General features: G+C 41.9%; 1 protein-coding gene across 1 annotated transcript in view; it reads right to left on the bottom strand.

The window, feature by feature from the left end:
• Positions 1-21,953, bottom strand: part of LOC104598971 (uncharacterized) — an 88,701-nt gene extending 66,748 nt beyond the window's left edge. The window contains exons 1-6 of the mRNA XM_010261301.2: positions 21,621-21,953; positions 21,240-21,468; positions 20,987-21,114; positions 2,005-2,121; positions 1,516-1,662; positions 682-1,316 (exon numbers count right to left, since the gene is read on the bottom strand). Of these exons, the coding sequence (XP_010259603.1) occupies positions 682-1,316; positions 1,516-1,662; positions 2,005-2,121; positions 20,987-21,114; positions 21,240-21,468; positions 21,621-21,710 (1,346 nt within the window). The 5' untranslated portion in view covers positions 21,711-21,953. The remainder of the gene's footprint in view (positions 1-681; positions 1,317-1,515; positions 1,663-2,004; positions 2,122-20,986; positions 21,115-21,239; positions 21,469-21,620) is intronic.
• Between the last annotated feature and the right edge of the window lie 2,379 nt (positions 21,954-24,332).

Raw genomic sequence — 24,332 nt, 5'->3', positions numbered from 1 at the left:
TATTCTCTCTTTTATCACTGTCGAACTACAATTAATTACTTTCCACTTTTCAGTCCCTTTTAACATAATGGTATACAGCATGGTTTTTAACACTGTTAGGACAGCACGCTGACCCGCTGACACAACAAAAACTAATTTTGCCAGCTCAATTATACATGTAGAAAAAAATGCAGCCAGTGTAATAACTACTGTCGGGAATCTTTTCCTCCCCTATAAGGAAGTTCATGCTGGCATCCATTGGCCTGCTCGTTTTCCTTCATGCAGGTAGCATGGAAGAAGACTAGCTTTCTAAACAAACCAGATTGTCCATGCCAAATTTGTAGCAATGATTTAAGGCAAGAATGGAGCATAAATTGCAATAAGAAATGCTCTAATGAATAATAAGAAAAATGAGCTCCTCAAAATAATCCTCTGCAAAGAACTGGAAAATTTTAAAAATAAAAACATATTCACAATCAAGCTTGATCTACAAAACGAGAACAAAGTAGCAAGAAAAAACATAACTATTGCAGAATCAATGACAAGTCAACCATGCAATAAAGCAATAATTAATGATACCGAGATCTTAAGTCCAGAGCATCAGTTAAGCATGAAGCAATTGAGATCAACACATTTCACCCACCAAAAAGGGCTGATTCCAAGAAATCTTGAGAAAACCAAGAACGTAATGCAGCCTTTTACCTTAGATAGTATGGAAAATTATCAAAGGAGACTTCAATATTGCTAGAACTGAGAATTCCTTGTCGTAAACTATCCTTAAATGCTTGCTGCTTAGTCGAGGACAAAATTGTTGGTCGACCAAAATCCTTGAGAATTTCCCTTTGCTCATCAATTGATTTAAAAACACTTCCACTTAGTTCAAAGTCGGGCAAAGATGACCCTGTCAACATCCGTAATAGTGGCCTTAGTTCATAATTTGTCCCAGGAATTTTCCCAACTTCTGCATCTAGGCGAGTATTTAAGCCAGCGCCATCAAGATGAACAGGGTTATCAGAAGCATTATCAGGAGATAGAATAACAGGAGCTTTCTCACTTGAAGAAACACCAGTCTCCTCAACATGCTCAGAAATATCTTTTCTATTATGACAAGTAATCTCAATGTCTGGGATACAGCCAGTTGGTAATGTCTGCCTCTCCAAATCATGTTGTACTTCCTCACCAGTTTGGGCAGGTGGTGTAAGTGACAAATCCTTTCTTAGATTTGATAGAGATGCTAATATTGATGCTCCTGCAACAGCATTCTGGGACTCTGATATGTTAACTGAAGATGGCAGAGCTGGAGAAGTTAAGTTCTCATCTGTGAGTTGCTGGAAGATCTGAAAATACATTAAGGATGCACTTTGATTTAATACTGCAGCTTACCACACAGACATGCAAGCACAATGATGCATGTGCATACACACACAGGAGGATGAAAAGGGAAGGAAGTCCATTCTATGATGGAACAACTTAGTCATCTCCCTCAGAAAGTGTCAAAAAGGATACATATGCATGTCTAATAAAAAAAAAGGATACATATGCATTTTGACCAGTTGAACTAAAAATCAACTCATCCCCTCCACTGAGTATTGTAGAGGAATTTTTCCCAACAACCTTTCCATTCACTTGGACAACACCTTTGCTTCCCAAGATCTCCAATAATGCAACAGATGAACCTCCTCGCTGTAAAAATAAAGCAAGCAACACTGTTATGAAAGTTATCTTGAAAGGATTCAAAGGCCAACTAGTGTTGCCCAAGGTTCAAAGTATCAATACGCATCGGGCTGTATCGGCCGATACATATCGTATCAGGGGCTTCCCGATATGCCCCTACAGGAGGTGTTTCAGGATCCCGACCGGTTCATAGGGTGGATGGACCTTAAATCGGCCTCTCTGAACCAGATACGCCACTACCGGTGTATCGGGCGTATCAATATTTTGAACCTTGGTGTTGCCCGACATTTCATTTTCTCCAATTCAAGCAAATTGTCTACCAAATAGATTAAGTGATAACCAACATTATACCTCTAAGTGCCGCAGTTTACAAAGAATTGTACTGACAGATGGATCTCTCAAACATAAGTTGCATTGTTGACCTTGACCAACAGTGAATGGAGAACCACACATCAACAAGTGAGGATTCTGGAGAAAAACAAATAACAATTATGAGATCATCAGCTCAAACACTCAAAGTTTCGGAACAAGGTATTATTGACAATAAAGAAAGATGAACGAGGGAATCAATATCGCTTATCTTTCTACCAGACCAGTGTATTAAAAGGTACATGATGCAGAATGGTGAAAAACCCAAGTACGCAACCTGTAAGTGCTTGAATATGTTTTTGGGAATGAGAGTAGATGGCTGAGCAACACAACCTTGTATGAACTCTAATTCTAGACTGGAGTCTCACCACCAAGGCACAAAGTGCTTAAAATATGCTCAATTCATTAACTGCTGAAAACAAACTAGTAAATCTGTTTTATAGGCAAGCTTTCTTGATAGTGAAGGAAACTACTATTAAAACTTCTGTCTTTCTGATAAACAACAGAAAAATTTATTAATAAAAAGCAGAACACCAACTGCTCTAGACAAAGCAGCAGGCCAGAAATTACAACAGCTTCTTCCATAGAAACCAAGAGCAAAAATAAAAGAAGAAAGAAGCTCTTACAAATTACAGATTACAGCCCAGCCCTGGTTAGCCCCATTTGAAACCATCTCTCCCAACCCCATTTCTTGCCAACGAATCAGCATGTTAACACTTCTAGGGATCCAGAGGTAGTCAATGAGGCACCTAGCGAGTGTGTCATTCTTACCATATGTCTGAACTGTCATGGAATAAGGTCCTGAGATTTCATCCACTGTATGACTGTTCAACAATCCCCACCCACTTCTACATGTGTTTTAGATCATCAAATAATGTCATCAGTTCGGCTCCTAAAGAGTTTCCAAATCCAGCTGGACCTTAATAACTGATAATTATATTTCCACCAGAATCCCTAACCACTCCCCCCACTTCAGATTCCCCAGGGTTCCCAAATCCCAAGGCAGCACACATCAAAGTTTATTTACACCTCCGTCCCATGCTGGAGACCACTCCACCACCCTTTGGGGCACACTACTTTGAAAACCTGCAACAATATTCCACTCACTCAGCAAATCATTACGAAAAACAAACACCACAAATTCTTTGCAGATCAAAGCCCAGTGCAATGTTGTCAACTTATGATACAATTCACAATTAGAATCATAAATCCCAAGGGTTCTAATTCAAATATTATATCTGAATCCCTTTTTGTAAAAATCTTACAATTTTTATTGAATCCTATGATTTGATTCATAAATCTTACAATTTATACGATTCCCGAGGGTCAGTATGATTCAAATCAATTTGATTAAGAATTAGTTCTCTACAGTGTAATTTTGTTTTGTTTACATTTTGTTTTGTCAAGGGTAACTTATTTTAAATACCATGAAAGCCATTTATTTACATTATTTAGCCATATATTAAATTTATTTTCCATCATATGTTGGATAAAGAGCCATTATATGTGGATTATTTGACTTTCAAGTCAAAATTGATTATATCATCTTAGACTCCATTCTAGAGGTAAATTCTATTGTTTTAGGTACATATAAGATAGATATCGATTAAAATAGGGTAGGATCACTGTTCCATGTATATTTAGCCTTTAGCATATCTATATTTAATTTTTTTTACAAGTTTGTGCAAAACAGAAATTATCATATGATTTAACAATATGAATCACGAATCACAATTCAATTCAACTTTCTCTATAATTTATGGTACAATGATGATTTTTAAAACATTGGTCCAGTGTGCAGCCTTTATCACTGTAAGTTCAGTCATTTTTCATCAATAAGAGAATGTTTTATTAGAGCTAATTAAGAAGCTTACAACAGGGTGAGAACATCCTTCCCCCCAATCACAACTTTACAGTTTTGCCCAAAACATTTGATGTCTCACAGCCCCTTGATTAGCAAGAGCATCTGCCACCCCATTTGATGTTCTTCTCACTCATTTACTGTAAGTTCAATCAATTCCACCCGTTTAAATTTCTCCTTGAAAATTCTAGCTTCTCTCACCCCACATGTAGTCAAATCCAAGAAGCATAGGAACAATGCAAAAGGAGGTGATTGGCAGTTGGCACTCTCCCCATTCTTCCAGAAAAAGATGCATAGCACACATGGGGAGAAAGAGACCAATTCTTCCACTTTCTTTGGAGTCTCTCATATGTACTTATAGATTAAATAGCAGCCTCCCAGCAAAAAATCTTTTCTTTAGGTGAGGTTGGACTGGGCCACAACACTTTTGCTGGGAATGATAAACAACTTACCCTTGACAGAAGGGATCCACACCCTCTCATTGGTACCCAAAGTATCAAAGGTAATGCCTTGGGGCAATTAAGAAAAGGAATCAGCTCATTTGTTTCATGGTCTCTCAATGGTCTCCTTGAACCCAAATCCAAAACCAAACCAAACTCTTCAAAGGATCACAAGACAGCAATAGTTTGTTCTTGAAAGCTGAATGGATGAGAAAGTGGAGGAAAGCGGCTGATTCTGCTCCAGTGAAAGCTGTCACAAGCCCATCCTGGTCTCCCCCAGCAATGGATTTATTAAAATGAATTTTGATGGTAGTAGTGAAGGTTACCCGGGGGCATAGAATGAGTTTTCAGAGAAGAGGAAGGCAGAATAACGGCTCTTTTCTCAGGTACTATAGGCGTTGGAGATTGTTTGAGGGCTGAGATACTAGCTGCTATGGAAGGAATTAAATCTCTCTAAGTTGATAATTGAAAGGGATTCGATGTTGGTTATTAGTTGGCTTCAAAAGGAAGAGGAGATGGGATAGTGGGACTACATCAATGAAAAAAGGAAATTTAGGTGTATGACACAGGGAATGGAAGTTAAGCTGAACTGGGTTAAGAGAGATGCTAATTGCTTGGCCAATACATTGGCTAAACAAGGGGAAGGAAGAACTAATGTTTTTTGGGATATGTTGTAACTACTTTTTGTTTGCATTTGATCTGGTAGAGTTAAGAGAATTTATCTCCCTCTTTTTCCTTGTAGTTCTCCAATCATCTTTAATGAAACTAATTCAGTTATTGATTGAAAAAAAAAAGGCATTAGCAATTCTTTTAACCCAGATAAGAGAAGAGATAATAAAGGAGAGGCAAACTCTTAACACTCATCAACAGATTAACAGTGTTACAATTGAGCCCAACCAAAACAGTCGATTCCTTCCCACCCCTTGTTTAACTATCTAGTATATCAGCAAAGGCATTAGCAATTCTTTTAACCCAGATAAGTCTCACATCCATGCATTATCCCAACTATATGGGATTGGCTACATGAATACTGTTTCGCCACTCCATTCTATTTAAAATGATATCCACTGTTAAATTATTAGTGCTTAAATCATTTCTTACTACTTCTACCCATGTCCTTTTTGGTCTGCCCCTAGCTCTTCTAGCCCCTTCCACTTGTAACAAATCACTTCTTCTAATTGGAGCTGTTGGTGGTCCTCTATGCACGTGGCCAAACCATCATAGTCTATTTTCTCTCATTTTATCACTTATTGGAGCTAGTTCTAGGTTTCTAGGGATGGCTTCATTCCTGATCCTATCCTTTCTAGTTTTTCCACTCATCCATCTTAACATTTGCATTTCTGCCACACAAATTTTCTAAACATCTTGTTTCTTGATTGCCCAACACTTTGTTCCACACGACATAGCTGGACTTAAAACTGTTTTATAGAATTTTCTTTTTAATATAAGAGGCATTCTCCTATCACACAAAAGTCTAGAAGAACCCCTCCATTTTGCCCAACCTGCTCTAATTCTTTGGGTGACAATGTGACATCCTCCTAAGTCTCTGCCTTGCTATGAATTATTGAACCAAGGTACTGGAAATGGTCTCACATTTAATTATCTCTTGGTCTCCAATCCCAAGTGTATCCTGATTGACACTCCTATTATTACTAAATTTGCATGTCATATACTCCATTTTAGTCCTACCTATTTTAAAACCCTTTGTTTCTAGGGAATTTCACCATAAGCTTAACTTTGCATTTAATCCTTCACTAGTTTCTTTTTTTTTTGTAAAAGGTAAGGTACTTTATTAAATCAAATAACAATACAAAGGAGCCTAGGCCAATAGAGGCTGCCTAGAGCCACCTCAGATTACAAACACATCCAAGACTGAGAGCTGAACAACAATTGCATGTTCTGATTTTTAAATTCCTCCATTACCTACACCCAAGACAGTAATTTGCCCACAGCTTTCTGCACCATTTCCTCTGGAGATTTAGCTTTACCCTGGAAATTTCTGTTGTTTCTTTCAGTCCAGATGGTCCAAAGAGCAGCAGCCGGAATAGTGTTCCAAAACAAGGTACCTTTCTTGCTGAGGCCCTCAATTCTCCAACGATACAGCAGATCCTTCACAGAATTTGGCATTACCCAACTGACTTCCAAGGCCTGAAGGAAATGCCTCCAAATAAAAGCCGGAACTGGGAATGTTTTGCAAAAGAAAAACAATAATTTGAGAAACCCAGAACAGGTTTAGTCCTTATAATCTCAAAATAGAACAGACAAAAGAGAAAAGTCAACAAAAAATAAAGTAGAGAAATTGGATTCTGTATAATCAAAAATGAAGAGAAAAGACTCTTGATGAATCCAAAAAGTAGTGCAGAGAGAGAAAGCATGAACACTAATGTATGCAGGCTACAGGTTCCTCCTGTCCCTTATGGAAATTCTGTTGATTCAAACTTATCAAGAGTAGCGATCGGTGCGAAGACTAATGGATAAAAAACTTCCGAAGACAACAGTAACGATCGGTGCGAAGACTTTTGATCTGGAAACTCTTTCAGAGGGACATGGCTTGAAAGAGGTGACGGAAAGAAGCAGAGGAGCTTGGACAAGATTGACTTTAACTCTCGAAGAGGTGAAGTGGTGGAGAAATTTCATTCAAAAGGCAATCAGAGATCCGAATCGAACTCAGGGACAAATATCGAAATGAACAGGGCAGAACCCTCATTCAGACCCAAGAAAACAAGTGGGGAAGGTTCATCTGCTTGATCAGTTTGGAAAAAAACCTTAAATGGAAAAACGTTTGTTTACCTGAAGAGCCTTCTAGCGGAGGTTGGACGACATTTGAAAGTGTGCTGAACCTCCTCTCCCCTCCAAAGGAAATTCCCCCAGCTTGAGAAGAAAAGCAAAGTTATAAAGACAGGAGGGTCTGCTTTCATTTCAGTGATTCACCAAGATAAGCCCTTCGGTTTGTGGAAGCAAGCCTTTGTTTGCACCAAGCATGAAGCTCTTTCTTGGAGGGAAGTGATGCTAGAGGTCTCTCAGCCAATCTTCACTCTCATGAGCTAGTAAATCTCCACCCCATCGATGCTGATAGAGCAGTGGGCTTTGCTCCATCTGAGGAGCTAGTACTAAAGTGGGTTAGCCTAAAGAAACTTCAGTTGTATGGAAAACCGATAGCTCTGGAACGGTGGGTTCCTATGAGCAATGCCTCTCCAGACTCCTTGGTCTTTAACGGCTGGCTAAAAATCCACGGGCTGCCCTACCATCTCTGGACTGAAGAGCTCTTCATCCTAATCGGAAGCTTGTGTGGCGGCTTAGAGGAAATCGACAGGAAAACTAAAGATCTTTCAGCCTTGAGTTTTGCGCGTATAAAGGTTAGAAGCCGCGGAGTTCATGCGATTCCTCGCTCCTCTGTTAGAGCACGAAGTCTGGTTCTACCTCTCAGTCGAAGTGGAGAAGACCGAGTCTCCTCCCCAACCAGCCAAGTCAACTCACCTCCCCCTTCCCAAAATAGGAGCTGAAGACTCTGCAGGAACAAAAACATTTTTGGGGCTCTTTCGTAAGCTAGAAGGAAGGAAACCAGCAGAAAAAGCCCTTTTGGAGAAACCTAAAGAGTTACCTAAAAAAGCTTCTTCTAGGCTCTATAAAAAAAGGAGCCGAAAAAGCAAGGCGAGCCAACCCCCTCTCGACTTGAATTTTCAAAATTCAATTTTGGTCGTCCCCCAAATAGGCCTCATTTAATGGACCCATATCAGAAGCAAGTGTTGGGCCAAACCTCCCCCAAAGCCCATCTGTCAAGATCGAAAGAAGTTTTGCTAGGCCCAAGCCCACCTGAGACCCCATCTTCTCTCACCAAGCCAACGCTTGAAACTCCCCCAAGTTCAGAAAACATAACATGGAGGTCTTTAGGCCTCCTTCATCTCCAGAAGAAGAGCCAAGCTCATCCTCTCCACTCGAGGCAGACAAATCCGAATCTGAAGAAGAGGCAAGTCCGTACGAAACAGAGACTGAACCAGACCCTAGGGAGGTGGCGTTCTCAAGGGCTAAAGCTCTGTTTTCAGGAAAGGAAGCACGGGCAGCGTGGATATCCTCGAACAGACACTCCTCGTTCACCCTGAATATGGAACAGATTATGAACCAACAAGCCTAGAGAGAGATGGAAGACGAGAATCTAGCCTTCGAACCAGAGTTTCTTTTTCTCCCTCCCATACCTCGCCTGTCTTTCATTCTTTGCCTTTTCCAAATCTAGGTTCTCCTTTTACTTCTTCCCTTTGTGTTTCAGGTTTGAACAAAGACCTCTCCCAACCGTGCATTAACCCAAGAACCCACAAAAAGTCGAGGAAAGGAAGCTCAGTTTTGATAGACACAGACGGGACAACAATCCGGGAAGAGAAGTTACCGAAATGGCCAGGAAATTGGGGATAAGCAAAGAAATGGGGCAGGACTCAAAAAAGGGGGAAGAAGCATATCAGAAGGCTGAATTTGTGACCATAGGCAAAAGGACCTCAAAAAGGGAGTTAAGGAGACTTCAATGGGGAATGTTATATCAAAAAACAACAAGGCCTAGGGCGGTTACGGGAAAATCAGCGATAGGAGCTCAATGAAATTATTAAGTTGGAATGTCAAAGGGTTGGGAGGCCAACTAAAAAGAAGTCTGGTAAAGGAATCCCTGAGAAGAGAAAAACCAGATATTGTCATCCTTCAAGAAACAAAAAAAGAAGAAGTGGATAGGAAGCTTCTGAGAGCAATTTGGGGAATCCGTGGCAAGAAATGGGTCTTTCTTCCAGCTTTAGGTGCCTCGGGGGGAATCATCCTAGCATGGAATGAAGAGAAGGTTTCCGATACTGAAATAGACAGAGGAAAGTACTCAATCTCTGTCTTTTTCACCAATAAGTATGATGGATTCAGTTGGATTCTGATAGGAGTTTATGGGCCTAATGCACCTTCAGACAGGCAAAGTTTTTGGGAGGAATTGGATGCTCTCCACGAGTTTGACGAAATCCCTTGGGTTCTAGGAGGCGATTTCAATGTAACAAGGTTCCCCCAAGAAAACTCCAACAAAAGAACTACAACTAGAAGCATGAGAGGATTCTCCAATTTTATTTCGAGGAACAACCTCTGTGACCTTCCTCTCCACAACGAGCAGTTCACTTGGTCAAACCTCCAAGAGAATCCAATAAGCTGCAGACTAGATAGGTTTTTGGTTTCCTCGGACTGGGCAGAGAATTTTCCAAATCTCCTCCAAGAAATCAGACCTCGTTGTACTTCAGACCACTAGCCTCTAGTCTTGAGAACAGATCTAGCTTTGAAATTAAAACACCCATTCAGATTGGAGAAGATGTGGACTCATCACAAAGATTTCCTGAAAAATGTAGCTTTATGGTGAAAGGAATGTAAAGCCGAAGGCTAGGCAGGGTACAGATTGCTGCAAAAGTTGAAATTCTTGAAAAGAAAACTGAAGTACTGGGTGAGAGAAGAGTTCAAATCATTCACAGAAGAAAAAAATGCCATCCTCATGGAGCTGGAAGAGTTAGACAAAAAAGAGCAATCAGGAGACTTGGATGGAGAAGGAAGAAGTAGGAGAGATGCTCTAAGGAGTTCGTGGGAAAAGGTAATCCAAAAAGAAGAAATTTTTTGGAGGCAAAGGTCAAGGGTCAGATGGTTAAAGGAAGGAGACAACAACACAAAATTCTTCCACAGCTATGCATCAGGTAGGCGTAGAAAGAATCTCATCTCAAAAATTAAGGTGGACCAGAGGAAAGTGGAAGATGTAGAGGAGATCACTGAGACTTTTCTAAACCACTTCAAATCTCTTTACTCCAAGGAAAGGGCTAGGTGCTTTAACTTAAGAAACTGGGAAGGGCCGACTCTAGCAGAAGACAAGAGAATTTGGCTTGAAAGGGAATTTGAAGAGCAAGAAATTAGAGAAGCAGTCTTTGATATGGATGGAGATAGAGCACCTGGGCTTGATGGGTTCCCGATCTTCTCCTTCCAGATCTGTTGGGAAGTAGTAAAAGAGGACCTTTTGGAGGTCTTTAAAAAATTCCACTCCATGGGGGTGGTTAATAGAGGAATTAAATCCATTTTCATATGCCTCATTCCAAAGAAAAATGGTATCTTGGAAGTAAAAGACTACAGGCCAATAAGTCTAGTAGGGAGTGTGTACAAAATAATGGCAAAGGTGTTGGCAAAACGACTCAGAGAAGTCCTAAAAGAGTTGGTTTCTCATACCCAGTTTGCTTTTGTGAAAGGAAGACAGATTGTAGATAGCATCCTAATTGCAAATGAAGTCGTAGAAGAGAGAAGGAAGAGTGGAAGGAAGGGCCTTCTAGTGAAACTAGACCTTGAAAAAGCTTATGATAAGGTTGATTGGGATTGCCTGCTCCAGATTCTAAACTTGAAGGGTTTTGGTTCAAAATGGCTGCAGTGGGTGAAAGGTTGTATTAGTTCTACCTGGTTCTCGATCATGATCAATGGAGAGCCTAAAGGCTATTTTAAGGCCAGGAGGGGTCTACGGCAGGGATGTCCCCTTTCCCCGTTCCTCTTTACAATGGTAATGGATGTTTTCAGCCAGTTTATGGAGAAAGCTGAAAACCTCAATTTGATCAAAGGTTTTGAGGTCGGAAGAGATGCCAAAAATGTTTCCCGCCTCCTCTTTGCTGATGATGTCATCTTATTCCTAGAAGTCAATTTGGAGAACATTTCAAATGTGAAAAGAGTGCTCCAACGTTTTGAACTAGTATCAAAGCTGAAGGTAAATTACTCTAAGAGCAGCCTAGCAGCAATAAACCAAATTGAAGGGTCATTGATGGAAAGTTTCAAGGAAACTCTGAATTGTCGAGTGGAAAATCTCCCCCTTTGTTATTTGGGCATGCCACTAAGAGGTAACCCAAAAAATTCAAGCTTTTGGGAACCTGTGGTGGAAAAGTGTGAAAAGAAGTTAGCTCCTTGGAAAAGCTGTTACCTATCAAAAGGGGGTAGAATCACTCTTATTAAGGCCTCCCTTCCGAACATGCCTGTCTATTTCCTATCAGTTTTTCAGATCCCTGCAAGAATCAGATCACAGATCGAGAAAATCCAAAGAGATTTCCTTTGGGAAGGTGGAGGTGTCAAGAAAGGGCATCTAGTTAATTGGAATCAGGTCTGTAAACCAAAAGAGGCTGGAGGATTAGGAATCGGGCATTTAAAAGAGAAAAGCAATGCCCTTCTTGGAAAATGGCTGTGGAGATTCCCCACGGAATCAAATTCTCTCTGGGCAACTATCAACACCAGCAAGTATGGGTTAAATGCAAATGGTTGGGACTGCAATCTCCGATCAAACCAATCCGCTCTCTCTAATCCCTGGAAAGGTATTTCTGCTATTCACATCCTCTTTTTTTCTTTCATTAGATACAAGGTAGGTAGCGGTAATAGAATAAAATTCCGGACGGATTTGTGGTGGAGCAACTCAACATTAGCAGATCTGTATCCCAGGCTCTACAACCTTACTATAAATAAGGGTGCAACCATCTCCCAGTGCCTTCCCATATCCAGCAATTAAAGAAACCTAAACCTGAACTTCAGAAGACCCTTAAGGAATCCAGAGATCAGTGAGCTAACTGAACTCCTTCTTTCTCTTAGTGAAGCCTACTTCTCCCCAAATTCCCAAGATTCCCGAGTCTGGAAACCCCACCCTGGAGGTGAGTTCTCGTCCAAGTCTTTCTTCGAAGCTCTGGTTGTAGATACTCGAGACAGTGATTTCCCTCACAAGAAGATCTGGTGCAAGGTTATACCCTCAAGAGTGAGTTTCTTTGTTTGGGAGGCTTGTCTGCAGCGAGTGAACACTTGTGAGTTACTGCAGAAGAAAAATCTTGGAAGACTTTATATCTCCCCCCACGCCTGTACACTATGCTTATGTGAAGGAGAGACAACAGACCACCTCTTCATACACTGCCAGGTAGCTAGCAGCATCTGGAACTTCTTTCTTCAGTTAGTCGGCTTCAGTTGGGTGGCTCCTAAGCATCTGCAGGATCTGATTTCTCAGTGACAAGGAATAGGTCTGAGCAAGAGAGGTAAGACCTATTGGTTGATAATACTGCATGCTATTCTTTGGGGAATTTGGGAGGAAAGAAACAATCGGTTGTTTGAAAATAGGTCCAAATCTAAAGGTGAACTGATCAGCCACATCAACCACTACTGCAACTTGTGGGCCTCTAGTTCAGAGGAGTTTACAGGACTTAATCTCAATGATCTCAGCAGAAACACATATAACTTCCTGGTTTCTTCCCCTCCTACCCCACTCTCTACCAGAGCTCCTTTAGTTAGAAGGGAAGGAATCTGGACTCTCAGCTTTGATGGAAGTGCTTATGGTAACCCCGGAACTGCCGGCATTGGAGGAATTCTAAGAGATGAGAATGGCCACACATGCTGGGTTTATAGTGGTCCGATGGGATAGCTGACTCAACAAAGGCAGAAGTGTTAGCAGCTCTAACAGGGATTCACCTAGTCAGCAAACTGGGTATCCAAAGCTTCTCAATTGAAGGTGACTCAGCCAATACTATAAGATGGTTGGAACAACAGGAAACTGGACCTTGGAGACTTAGTCACTTCCTATCAGAGGCAAGGGACCTCCTGGCTCCTTTGAATGTTTCTCTAACCTGGATCCCAAGGGAACTAAATGTAATGGCAGATGGTCTAGCAAAATTAGGAGTTACTCTAGAGTCTCTGTACTATGATTCCTGCCCTCCTGTGTAATTCTCAGGGGTCTCGCCCCTCTTTTGTATTTGTACACACTCTTGTGTACCTCTCCTTTCTTCAATAAATTTGTTAACTTTTCTCAAAAAAAAAAAGCCAAAACTGGGCAATGCATAGAAAGATGCTCAATAGTTTCTACTGAACCACCACATGACATATCCAGAATCTGAATGCCACGTTTCATTAGATTAACTATGGTCAGACACTTATCTAAAGCCATTGTCCAAATCAGAAATTTTACTTTAGAAGGACTAGTTGAGTTCCATATTTGCCTAGCCGGAAAGTTCACATGACCTGAACTTACCAACTCAAGGAACATAGACTTAACAGTGAACCATCCATCAGCTTCCCATTCCCAACTCCAAGCATCCTCCTTATTCAAATCAACCCTCTGATTATGAAGCAAACCCAACAGATTCACATACTCTTCAACTTCCCAATCAAAGAGGCTCCTCCTACAAAGCAGATTCCAACTAATAGAATTACCAGAAGCATTAAAAGTTTCAGCAACCGAGGAATCCTGATTTACAGAAATTTGATACAAAAGAGGGAAGGCATCTTTCAAGCACACTTCAGAACACCAAGAATCTTTCCCCATTTCCCAACTTATATCCGATTCCTTCCTCAAATAAAGGAAAGACCTTCAAGATACCTGTCCAAATGGAACTTATCCCTCTTGCAATAGGGCACTTGGATCTCCAACCACCCCAATCCACCTCATATTTATCCACAATAAGCTTTCTCCACCATGCATTTCTTTCATTTGCAAATCTCCAAAGCCATTTACAAAGAAGGGCAGAGTTGAACATTTTCAATTTTCTTATTATTCCCAACCCACCAACTTCCTTAGGAAGACACACTTGGTCCCAGTTTACAATGTGAACCTTCTTTTCCTCCTCCCATCCTCTCCATAAAAAGTTCCTTTGGATTTGCTCCAATCTATTTGCAACTTTGGTTGGAATAGGGAAGAGGGAGAGGAAATAAGTAGGAAGATTAGAAAGAGTGCTCTTAATCAATGTTACTCTACCCCCAAAAGAAAGATATTTAGCTTTCCAAAATGCCATTTTCCTCTCCATTCTCTCAATCACTAGAACCCAAGTCTCAGAGGAAGTACATTTAGCCCCAAGAGGAAGCTCCAAGTACTTGACCGGGAGATGGGCAATCTGACAAGCCATCACATCTGCACAATCTTCTAAATTCGTTACATGACCCACAGGGATGATCTAAGATTTACTCAAATTGACCTTGAGACCAGACACCACCTCAAACCAACTCAAAATTCCAAGCACCACCTCCAGCTGACTAGGGGAAGCATCAACAAAACATAAAGTGTCATCAGCAAACAACATGCACAATGGAATTTTTCCTAAATATGTTTAGTCAATTCATCTATGACCAATGCAAATAGATAAGGACTATGTGCTGAACCTTGGTGAAGACCCATCATCACTATAAAATATGAAGTCTCTCCCAATGGTATTCTAGCATTGATTGTTGCCCCCTCCTACATATCCTTAATTAGGTCTATACACCTATTTTGAACCCTTATCTTTTCCAAGACCCACCATATTATCTCTTTAGGAACTCTATCATAAGCCTTTTCTAGATCAATGAACACCATATGAAGATCTTTCATCTTCTGTCCGAACTTTTCTATCAATCATTTCAAAAGAAATATAGCTTCCATGGTTGATCTCTCTAGCATTAAGCCTATTAGAGAATATCGACCTATTCAAGGACCTCACCTAACAACTTAAGCTTTTAGGTTGAATGGTTCTTTGAGATGGTATCAAAGCCATTTTGACCAAGTGGTCTAGTGCTCGATCCCCGTTACCCCCATTATAATTGAATAAGTTTCAGCACAAGGTATGGGTGGGCCTGTGCTTGTTCACACTTCAAGCCCAATGGGTTTGGGCTTTCGTGTGAGGGGACGTGATAGAAAATATCAACCTATTCAAGGGCCTCACCTAACAACTTAAGCTTTTAGGTTGAATGGTTCTTTGAGAAAGCCAAATTGGTTCACTAACACACTTGTTTCAAGTCATAATCCTCGTTTAGTTATTCTCTCCCAAAGTTTCATGTTGTGGCTCTAAGTTTAACCCCTCGATACATAGTTGTCAAGGCGACACCTAGGCGGGCAGCTAGGCGACAAGACACCCTTGGAGGCTCACCTCGCCTAATCGTCAAGCAATTTTGTGTGTTGTGTTGTAAAATACTTTTTTAGGCAAGGCGATTAGGTTTTCCCACCTAATTCTTCATCACCTATTTTCTTCCCTATTTCTCTTCCATTTTCTAATGTGCATATCTATGTTGTGTTGTTAAGCTTTCTCCAAAAATAACTTCACAATTTTTAAACATCATTCATTTTGTTCTCCTAGTAAAGAAAAAAAAAAATCTATTTGACTTATGGTCCACTTTTAAATGTTATTAAATGTTTGTCCTTCTTTAGGAAAAAGGTGCTTAAAATTGCCATAGCATAAGTTACGACAAAATTTAATATTGTACCTCCTGATTCATTGCTCTCCCCAAATCCAAATCCTCCATGTATCATAATATATCCTACACTTCTTGTCCATACGTGCCCATTTAAGTCTCCTCCTATAAAAATCTTCTCTTCATTTGGAATTTCTTAGAGTAATCATTCTAAGTTTTCCCAAAATTGTCTTTTAATGTTTTCTTCTAAACCCACTTGAGGTGCATAAGCACTATTATGTTAATGACTTCCTCCCCTAAAACAAGTCCACTTGAAATTATTCTATCCCCAATTCTTTTAACATTTAAATTTTCATTTTTAAATCCTTATCTACTACCATCAATACACCATTTCTATTATTCACCTCTCATGTATACCATAATTTGTAGCCATCAATTTCTTTAGCTTTTTTACTCTTCCATTTAGCTTTTTGTAGGCATGTAGTATTAACTCTTCTCATCTTAATAGTGTCTACTAAATCCACAGTTTTTCCCATTAATGTTCCAACATTCCAAGTGTTTAAATTAAGTCGCATTTCATGGACTACCACCTTTCCCTGGCCCCGTCCAGAATTATGCAGGGACCCCTACCTATTTGACACCACAACCGAGTATTGACATGGTGGGTCACTTACGTGGACCATCCTAGCAAACCTTGCCCAGAACAATACACTCAGGTTAGGGTGCAGCACATCATTTATGGAAAACGCCCTAACATGAGCACAAAAAGACAAATCGAGATCCATATTCATGAGGGTTTGGCAAAAATTTTAGTACCATCTGTCAACCAGACACAACCCTCCACCTTTATCTAGGCTTGGGACCAGCAATGTAAGACAAGCTCACACAGAGAGAGTTGAATTTCCTTCTTTCACTTCCGTTATTCCACAGCCCAGCTCCTTTCTTTTGCAACCATCCCACCACCAACTTTGAGAGTTTGGGTCACCTTCTTACAACCATCAGCTTTTGGACTTCCTCCAAAAATCCCCACTACACATGGTCATAAGCTTTTTCAATATCTAGTTTGCACACCAAACCGGGTCTCCCACTTCTTGTCCTCGAGTCAATACACTCACTTGCCACCACCACACCATCCAGGATTTGTCTCCCTCCCACAAAAGCCATTTAGGTTTCACCTACTCCCTCATGAAGCACTCCCTTCAGTCTACTTGATAGGACTTTGGCCAAGAGTTTATAAAGGCTACTTATTAAACTATTTGGCCTAATCTCTTTTACGTTAACAGCCCCAGCCTTCTTCTGTAATAGTGCAATAAAGGTTGAACTAACTCTCAGGCCAGATTTTTGTTTGCACAAAATTCCTTGGTCATTTGCATGAAATCATCCCCCAAGAAATGCAATCATTGCTTTATGAAATTAAAAGAAAACCCAACAGGTCCCAGAGCTTTATCTCCATTGATCCTCTTCAAGGCCTCCCTAACTTCACCCCCCCTCAATGGCCCTTTCCAGCCACTCGGATGCTCTCTCACTTAGTTTTCTTGATTCAACATCTCCCAGAGAAATCCACCCCCATTGTCTCCCTGTATACAGCTTCTTATAACATCCACCGCTAGTCTTTGGATGGCATCCCAGTGTCTGGCCTCTTCCTCCCCTACCTGAATTCTAGTAATCAGATTCCTTCTTCTTCCGTTTGCAAATTCATGGAAGAAGGCTGTGTTTTTGTCTCCCTCTTTTAACCATAATGCCCTTGACTTCTGCATTCATCTCACCTCCTCCCTCAAAAAGTAGCCTCTCTAATTCCCTTTCCAGTCCCTCTTTCTCCACCTTAGCTTCTCTTGAAATGTTCTCATCTTCCTCTAATCTCTCCAGTCTGGCAATCTTCTCCAATACCACCTTTTTTCTGCCTACTTCATCCCCAAACTCTTCCCTCCTCCTCCCTTTCAGCTCTTCTTTGATCAACTCTAATTTCTTGACAACCCTGGTGGTGGATGAACCCTCCACTTGTAGATTTCTCCTTTTCTCCTCCACCCAATCCACAAAGTTTGGTTGAAGCAACCAAACATTTTCAAATCTGAAAGGCCTCAGACGTGATATCTCTGTATATTTTCTTAACAGAATTGCTTTGTGGTCTGATAAATACATCTGTAAAGGTTCCTGCACCAGATCTCCCATGTGCTCCATCCAATTCCCAGAAAGCAGAAATCTATCCAGCCTTCTTAGAGTCACAGGATATTGACCATTTGACCACATGAACTTTCTGCCTCTCAAGGGAAGGTCAGACAGCTCATGGTCATTGATATAATCGTCCAACCTCCTAATTCCCACACTAATTCTCCTCTCCCTCCCCGTTTTCACCTCACTTCTTCTGACAACATTAAAATCTCCTCCCAAGCACCACGGACCCTCCCAACTCTGTTGAACACTACCCATCTCCTCCCAAAACTCCATTCTCTCCCCCTTCCTCGTTGGGCCTATACACATACGTCACTCCCCAAGCCCATTCCCCCTTCCACCTCCTGTAAGCAGACTAACACCAAAAACTTCCCGCGCAAGACCCCTAATTTCCTAAAAACACCCAGATCCCACAGAATGACCAAACCCCCTGCCAGCCCCAACGCATTCAACTCCACCCAATCTCCGCTTCCCCTTCCCCAGATGTCATGCATTATTCTTGTGCCAAAATTTTCTAATTTCATCTCCTGCAGAAATACAACATCAGGCCTCTGCTTCCTAATCACATTGCTCACCTCCCTCAGACGCCTAACATTCCAACTTAATAACTTCATCCTCCTCCCTTCCTTCTATCTTCTCGGCACCTCCGCGCTACACCCTTCAGCATGTACATTGTGTTACTCCTCTCCCCCTTCATAATCCAACTCCTCTTTTTTAGATATCGCACCTCTTCCTCTCTCACTCCTTCCTCTGGATTCCCCTTTCCTGGACTCAAATTCTTCTGCCCCCTTCTGTCTCCTGGCCCGGCCCCAAAGTCTTCCTTCTGTTGTACCATCCCTTCTTGTCGCTTCCTCTTCCCCACACTTCCCCTACCTTTCTCTGCCTCTTCCTTCCTCCTTCCAGAACCTTCGCCCACTACCCCCATAGAAACAGAGATGTGGGATGGTAGGATTGATGAGGAATGAGAGCCTACCTCATCGATCCTGTTTGCCACATTATCAATTTTGGACAGAGTTGCCCAATGAGTATAACTCTTGGTATTGCCCTATCTGCCAAGCCTTAGCCTCTGCTCCAGTGATTATCCTAATATCCTATACTATTGGCTTCCCAATTGTTGTCGGAATCAGCAGTTGCTCTGGCCTGGTTTACACTCGCAACATGTAGGTGATTGATACACTGTGGCCGATTCCCCCGTTTTGGAGTCTGGAGTCTTCCTCTCTGATATTCCCAATTCGACAGATTGGGTTGGATCTTTGGTTTCTCTCTCCCTCCTATTCCTTTCTCTTACCATTGTTGTCACCTTCCCATCTTTTGCAAATTTCGCTATGACCCAAACCCACTCCTCCCTTCCTCTTATCCTCCTTGGTTTCTTATTCCTCTCACCTCTAATCTTTTTCTTTCCAATTGTGCCCCTCCTTTTTAATACTCCCAAACCCATTGAGTGAGAGCCCCTTGAGTTCTTCGTCCTGTTGTGGGGCCCACTTATTAAATCCTCCCTCCTTTTCCCCTTCTAATTTCTTCTCTTCCAAATGTCTTTTTCGGTTTACATCATCACTGGACTGTCTCCCCATCCCTTCTTCTGCCACGTCTCCTTCTTTTGTCCTCACATCTTTTGAAATACCAACTTTTCCCTTCCGAATGTCCTGTTGTTGGCCCCACGTCTCCAACTTACGATCTGTTCTAGTCATCGAACTGCAAGAACCCCCTGCAGTAGCCTCCTATCATCTTGAAGGTGGCTCATCATCACTGGACTGTCTCCCCATCCCTTCTTCTGCCACGTCTCCTTCTTTTGTCCTCACATCTTTTGAAATACCAACTTTTCCCTTCCGAATGTCCTGTTGTTGGCCCCACGTCTCCAACTTACGATCTGTTCTAGTCATCGAACTGCAAGAACCCCCTGCAGTAGCCTCCTATCATCTTGAAGGTGGCTATACTCCAAGCGTGCAGAGAGAGGGATACAAACCACATCTACCCACAACTGTCCTCCTTTGGACAGACAGCACCAGCCACCAAAAACCACCAATCCAGCCGGAGGTCAAGCTCTCTCTCCTTCGATGACTCTTGCCTCAAAGTTAGCGCCACCACCTCCTTGTTGTGGAACATGAACAGAAACAAACCCCGTTCAATTTCCTTACTCCCATCAGCTTCTCCTTTCCCCACTCGATCGTCGTCCAAACCTTCACCTTCTCCAATTCCAAATTCACTCCAACAAACCTTCCTACTAAGCTCACTTCCAACACCTGCATTCGTTCCTCCATCTTCCCTATCCTCCTAACATTGACTTCAATACAATTTCCTGACATCGACTTCATCCCTCACACTACTAAACACAGCTAACTGGATTCTATAGATACAGAATCCAAACTTTTCATTCTTTCCTACATGTCTAATTCCATGAACACTATATTGGCATGCTTCTCTCTTTCTAAGAAATGGGCCCAATTTTTCACCATCCTCTACTTCTTCATCTACCACTTTTTTAAGATCAATCTTTTTATCTACTTCATTAGATTTCATCATTGTTGATTATATTTCAGTCTCTATGTTCCTATTTAGAGAGGAGATCATATGTTCATCGCACTAGGAAAGAATCAAAATTTCTAAGAGATAAACCTGTGAATGCTTCAAGTATATTAGGACTTTTCATATACCTAATACCTAATATCAAGAGCTTCTTGAGACTGGTGAGACTTCAATAAACTCCAGAACAAGTGGTACTTCCTTTTAGTTGAATAAAAAATATTTGGCTCTTAAAGGCAGCATCCTTGCCCAATCCAACCATTCAAGTAATGAATTACAGCCCACATCCATACCACGACCTATTCCAGGTTTCCCTAAGGTATTTATACCTTGATTATAGCAATATCAAACTAATTGAGATATTTCTTAAGCCATGAACACCTACTGATATAAGATTAAACCTCAGACAGATTTAACACCAAAAAAATTCCCAACTATAATGAAGATTTTTAATCTAAACAGTTGAGTTTTATTCAGATGTTTCTGACAGATACGGAAAGAATTGTCCCTTGGTTAGTATCTTTGGGCAACATGCGATGTTAGTCCCCTAACAGTAAAAAAAGAAAAAAAAAATACTCTGTGGGCAAAGGAGGTCCGAATGCAAAGTTTAGGAAAAGTTTCACGATCGGATAGCAGTAACTTTTAAACCCAATAAGGAAATCTAACTCGAGAGAGAGTTGTCGTGCAACACTCCTCCCTCCCTAACATACAGACGCGCCCAAAAAAGAGAATAAAAACCACTGCTCATCAACAAACGCATAAATTGAGTAATTGACGATGCGAACCAATATGTTAATGGGCAACAGAAACATGCAAACCCACCAACCTGCGAGCATTGAGAAAGAAGCCTTCCCCATGCAACCTTTGTGCGGGACTTTGTTGATCGTTTCCTCGCTCGATTCATTGCTGCACCAACCAACTCCACCGCATTATCAGCTTCAATGGCAGGCCCTCCTTAACCCGACAAAGAATACAATCCAAAAATCAATATAATGTCAAAGAAGGCCAAAAAAATAGAAAGAAAAGATAAAGAAAAGGAAACGAAATCGATAATCAGCGTAACGCTCAGAAGATTCAACCTGTAGCCGACGGCGGAGCCAAAACCTCGCCTTCTCCGTTTCTATCCGGAGATTTTTCCAGCATAGTAGCATCGCAGTCATCAGATTCCTTGGAGGGACCGAAAGCGGATAGATCAGAGAGTCGAACTTCCTGGTCATGCGATTCACAACCTGATTCTTTTGACGAACCTAGGGTTTCAACTGGCGTAACACAAGGAATCTCGTTGGTCGATGACGATGCCTCCGCCACCTACAATTCCAATCAAATTCAATAAAAACACCACGAAAACAGAACCCCTCAACCCCAATCATCACCACCACCAACACAGACAACGCTAAAAGTCGACAAAAAAGGTGGAGAGCAAATCAAATCCTTGACCTAACCCTAACCCTAATACATACCTTCAAGCGTTTGCCATTCGACAGAGAAGAAGCTCCTGCAGGCGGAACAGAACGCTTCGATGAAGCCGAGCTTCGCCTGGTCTCGACCATGGCTTCTCTTCTCCGATCCGAACTTTGACGCACGGAATCGAAAAGGTGGAGAAGAGAAAACGAGAAGTTAGAGATTTGAGAAGGATGTCAGTTATGAGTTTCTATTCATTTCTTTTTAAAAATTTGTTCGACTTTATTTTATTTGTTCCAGAGAGAAGAACAAAATTGGAAAAAATAGGTAAGAAGTGAAAATGACGACGAGCCTCGGATTTTATATGGAAGAGACGTTGGCATGCTTAAAATGTTTCGGATGTTGAGCCACAATGAATAAAAATATAAATAGTTTGAGACGAGTGTTTAGTGAAAGTCAAATTTGTAGTTTTAATTAATAGGGAAAGTTGCATATTAGTAACTGTGATTTAGGCTTATTCTTACCTTTGCCTTCGTACTAAAACGTGACAATCCAGTATCTAAACTTTTAAAATGTGTTAATTTAGTATCTATTCTTAATTAATAATTATCATTTATATATATTACATAATGATATATGTCATTTAAAACTTTTTAAAATATCAAAATTACTCTTAACATTGTTCATCATTTTCTTCCTTAAATATTAGACATTGTTCATCATGAAAATATCAAAATTTTAAGGAGGTAGGTCTAACTCGTTCAGTAAGATATAATGATGGACGACTAGGAATTTCAGCATGAGGAATCGCCACCGAGTAAAGCTCTGGAAGACAAAAGAAGACAAGGATTTAGTCTTCGGTTGTGATCGGGATGGTGGTGGGTAGGGGTGTTCGTGGTCTAGTCTCGTGCAGTTTGGAGAATTTCTCATACCAAACCAGTAAATTGTGATTTGGAAAATTTTCAAACCAGACCAAACTGTTTTATTACAGTCTGGTGTGATTTCTAATATGGTTTGGAGACTTTTTGCCATTCTATGTAGGGGTGTTCATGGTTTGGGTTGATGCAGTTTGGAGAATTTTTTAGACCAAACCAGTAAATTACATTTTGGGAAATTCTCAAACCAAAGTAAACCATTTTGGCATAGAAACCAAACCAAACCATTTTATTACGGTTTGGTGTGGTTTCTAATACAGTTTGAGGACTTTGCACCAGTCTATGATTTACTTGGACTACAAAACTAGTATAGAAAAAAATAACAAAACAAGAATAGCATAGATATCATATCAATATCAATAGGAGAATAGTTCAAGGGCTCTGCCTATAATCTGCGGCTAGGACCTCAAACTGGTTTCTGTGAGCGGGAGCTCGAACTGAGAGTGCTGAGGTGATGTGGGCCTAACCGGCTGCGAGGTCCCCAACCTACCCGCAGGCTGCGAGGCGAGGGTGATTGGTCTCTCCTTCTTGCCGCGGGGTGATTGGTCTCTCCTTCTGATCCCTGGTAGGTTGCCTTTTAGGTCGCGCAATGCCTTGTAAAAAAAGTTTTTTTTTACTAGACTAATGCCTTGTGATTTTTGGCAGCCATCATGTCTGGTGTAGACGCACGCCGCCTTCTGCCCAGCAACCAGAAGCGCAGGGCGAAGAGGTCGCGCCCTGACCGAGCTTCCACTTCCGGGAGCGCTGAGTTCGAGGCTAGTGATCCAGCCTTCGTTTCTCCACCGCCTGAGGTCCCATCGGTCTCGTTCGAGGGAGTGGCCACGGAAGGTGGTGCAGAAGAGCACGAGATCCCGGCGCAAGGGCAGTTCCCTCCGCCTGAGCAGTCCCACCCTTTTGCTTTCCCGCGGTTTCCCACCGGGGGGTGGGAAAGCGTCACTGACTTCACCGTGGCTTCGCAAAGGAGCCGAAAGGCGGTCTCCCACGAGGAGGTCGCCAACTGGGGAGGGATGGACCCCAAGTAGCTCGCCAGGCTAGCCTCCGCTCACTGCATAGTGGTAAGTGACTACTTTTTTCTTCTTTTCCCTTCTTCTTCTTCTTCTTTTTACTTTTTTTGACCTCGGCCTTTTGTTGGCAGGTGAACTCCGCCATCCACGCCATGGCCCTCTAGACCAACATTCACTCCAGCGATGCTCTCGCTCAGAGGTCAACCATGCAGAAGCTCCAAGGCGAGCTCGACCGGGCCCGAGGTGAGGTCCTTCAGGCTCGAATGGGGAGCGAGGCCCAGGAGCTGCTCCTCTGAGACCAGGAGGCGCAGATCGCCCGACTATCTGAGGAGAGCGCTCGCTACCAAGAGGAGGAGTCGAGGGTGGCAGCGGAGAGAGAGCTTCTTCAGTAGGTCTGGGACTTGGAGTCCACGCTTCAGGATCGGACTCAGAACTTCGACACCATGGTGGAGGTTGAGCGAGCTAAGGCGGTGTGGGACTTCAAGGACTCCCAGGAGTACCACGACCTCCAGGTGGAGTACGGCTTGAGCTCCTACCGTTATGGATTTAAACTCTGCCGTTGGCTGGTCCGAAAGAAGTTCTCCGGGCTCAACCTTGATGGTATAACAATGAAGGGTATGGATTCAGAGACGGCGGACTTAGCAGAGGAGGAGGAGCCTGACTCTACGGAGGATGACGAGGATGTAGAGGAGATGGATCCCTGAGGCCGGTTCCTGCTCTTCTGTTTTCTTTTTCTGAATGGATTCTGGTGGTTCCTGGGTGTTAGAACCCGATTTTAAATATCTCTTTTTTTATTAACTCTCTTGGGCGGTTGGGCCCTACTTTTTATTTG

Source organism: Nelumbo nucifera, chromosome 3, assembly GCF_055504915.1.
Source record: "Nelumbo nucifera cultivar China Antique chromosome 3, China Antique-T2T, whole genome shotgun sequence".
Taxonomy (NCBI): Eukaryota; Viridiplantae; Streptophyta; class Magnoliopsida; order Proteales; family Nelumbonaceae; genus Nelumbo; species Nelumbo nucifera.
Note: the sequence above shows the minus strand (reverse complement) of the source record. Positions and strands in the feature narration are given on the sequence as shown.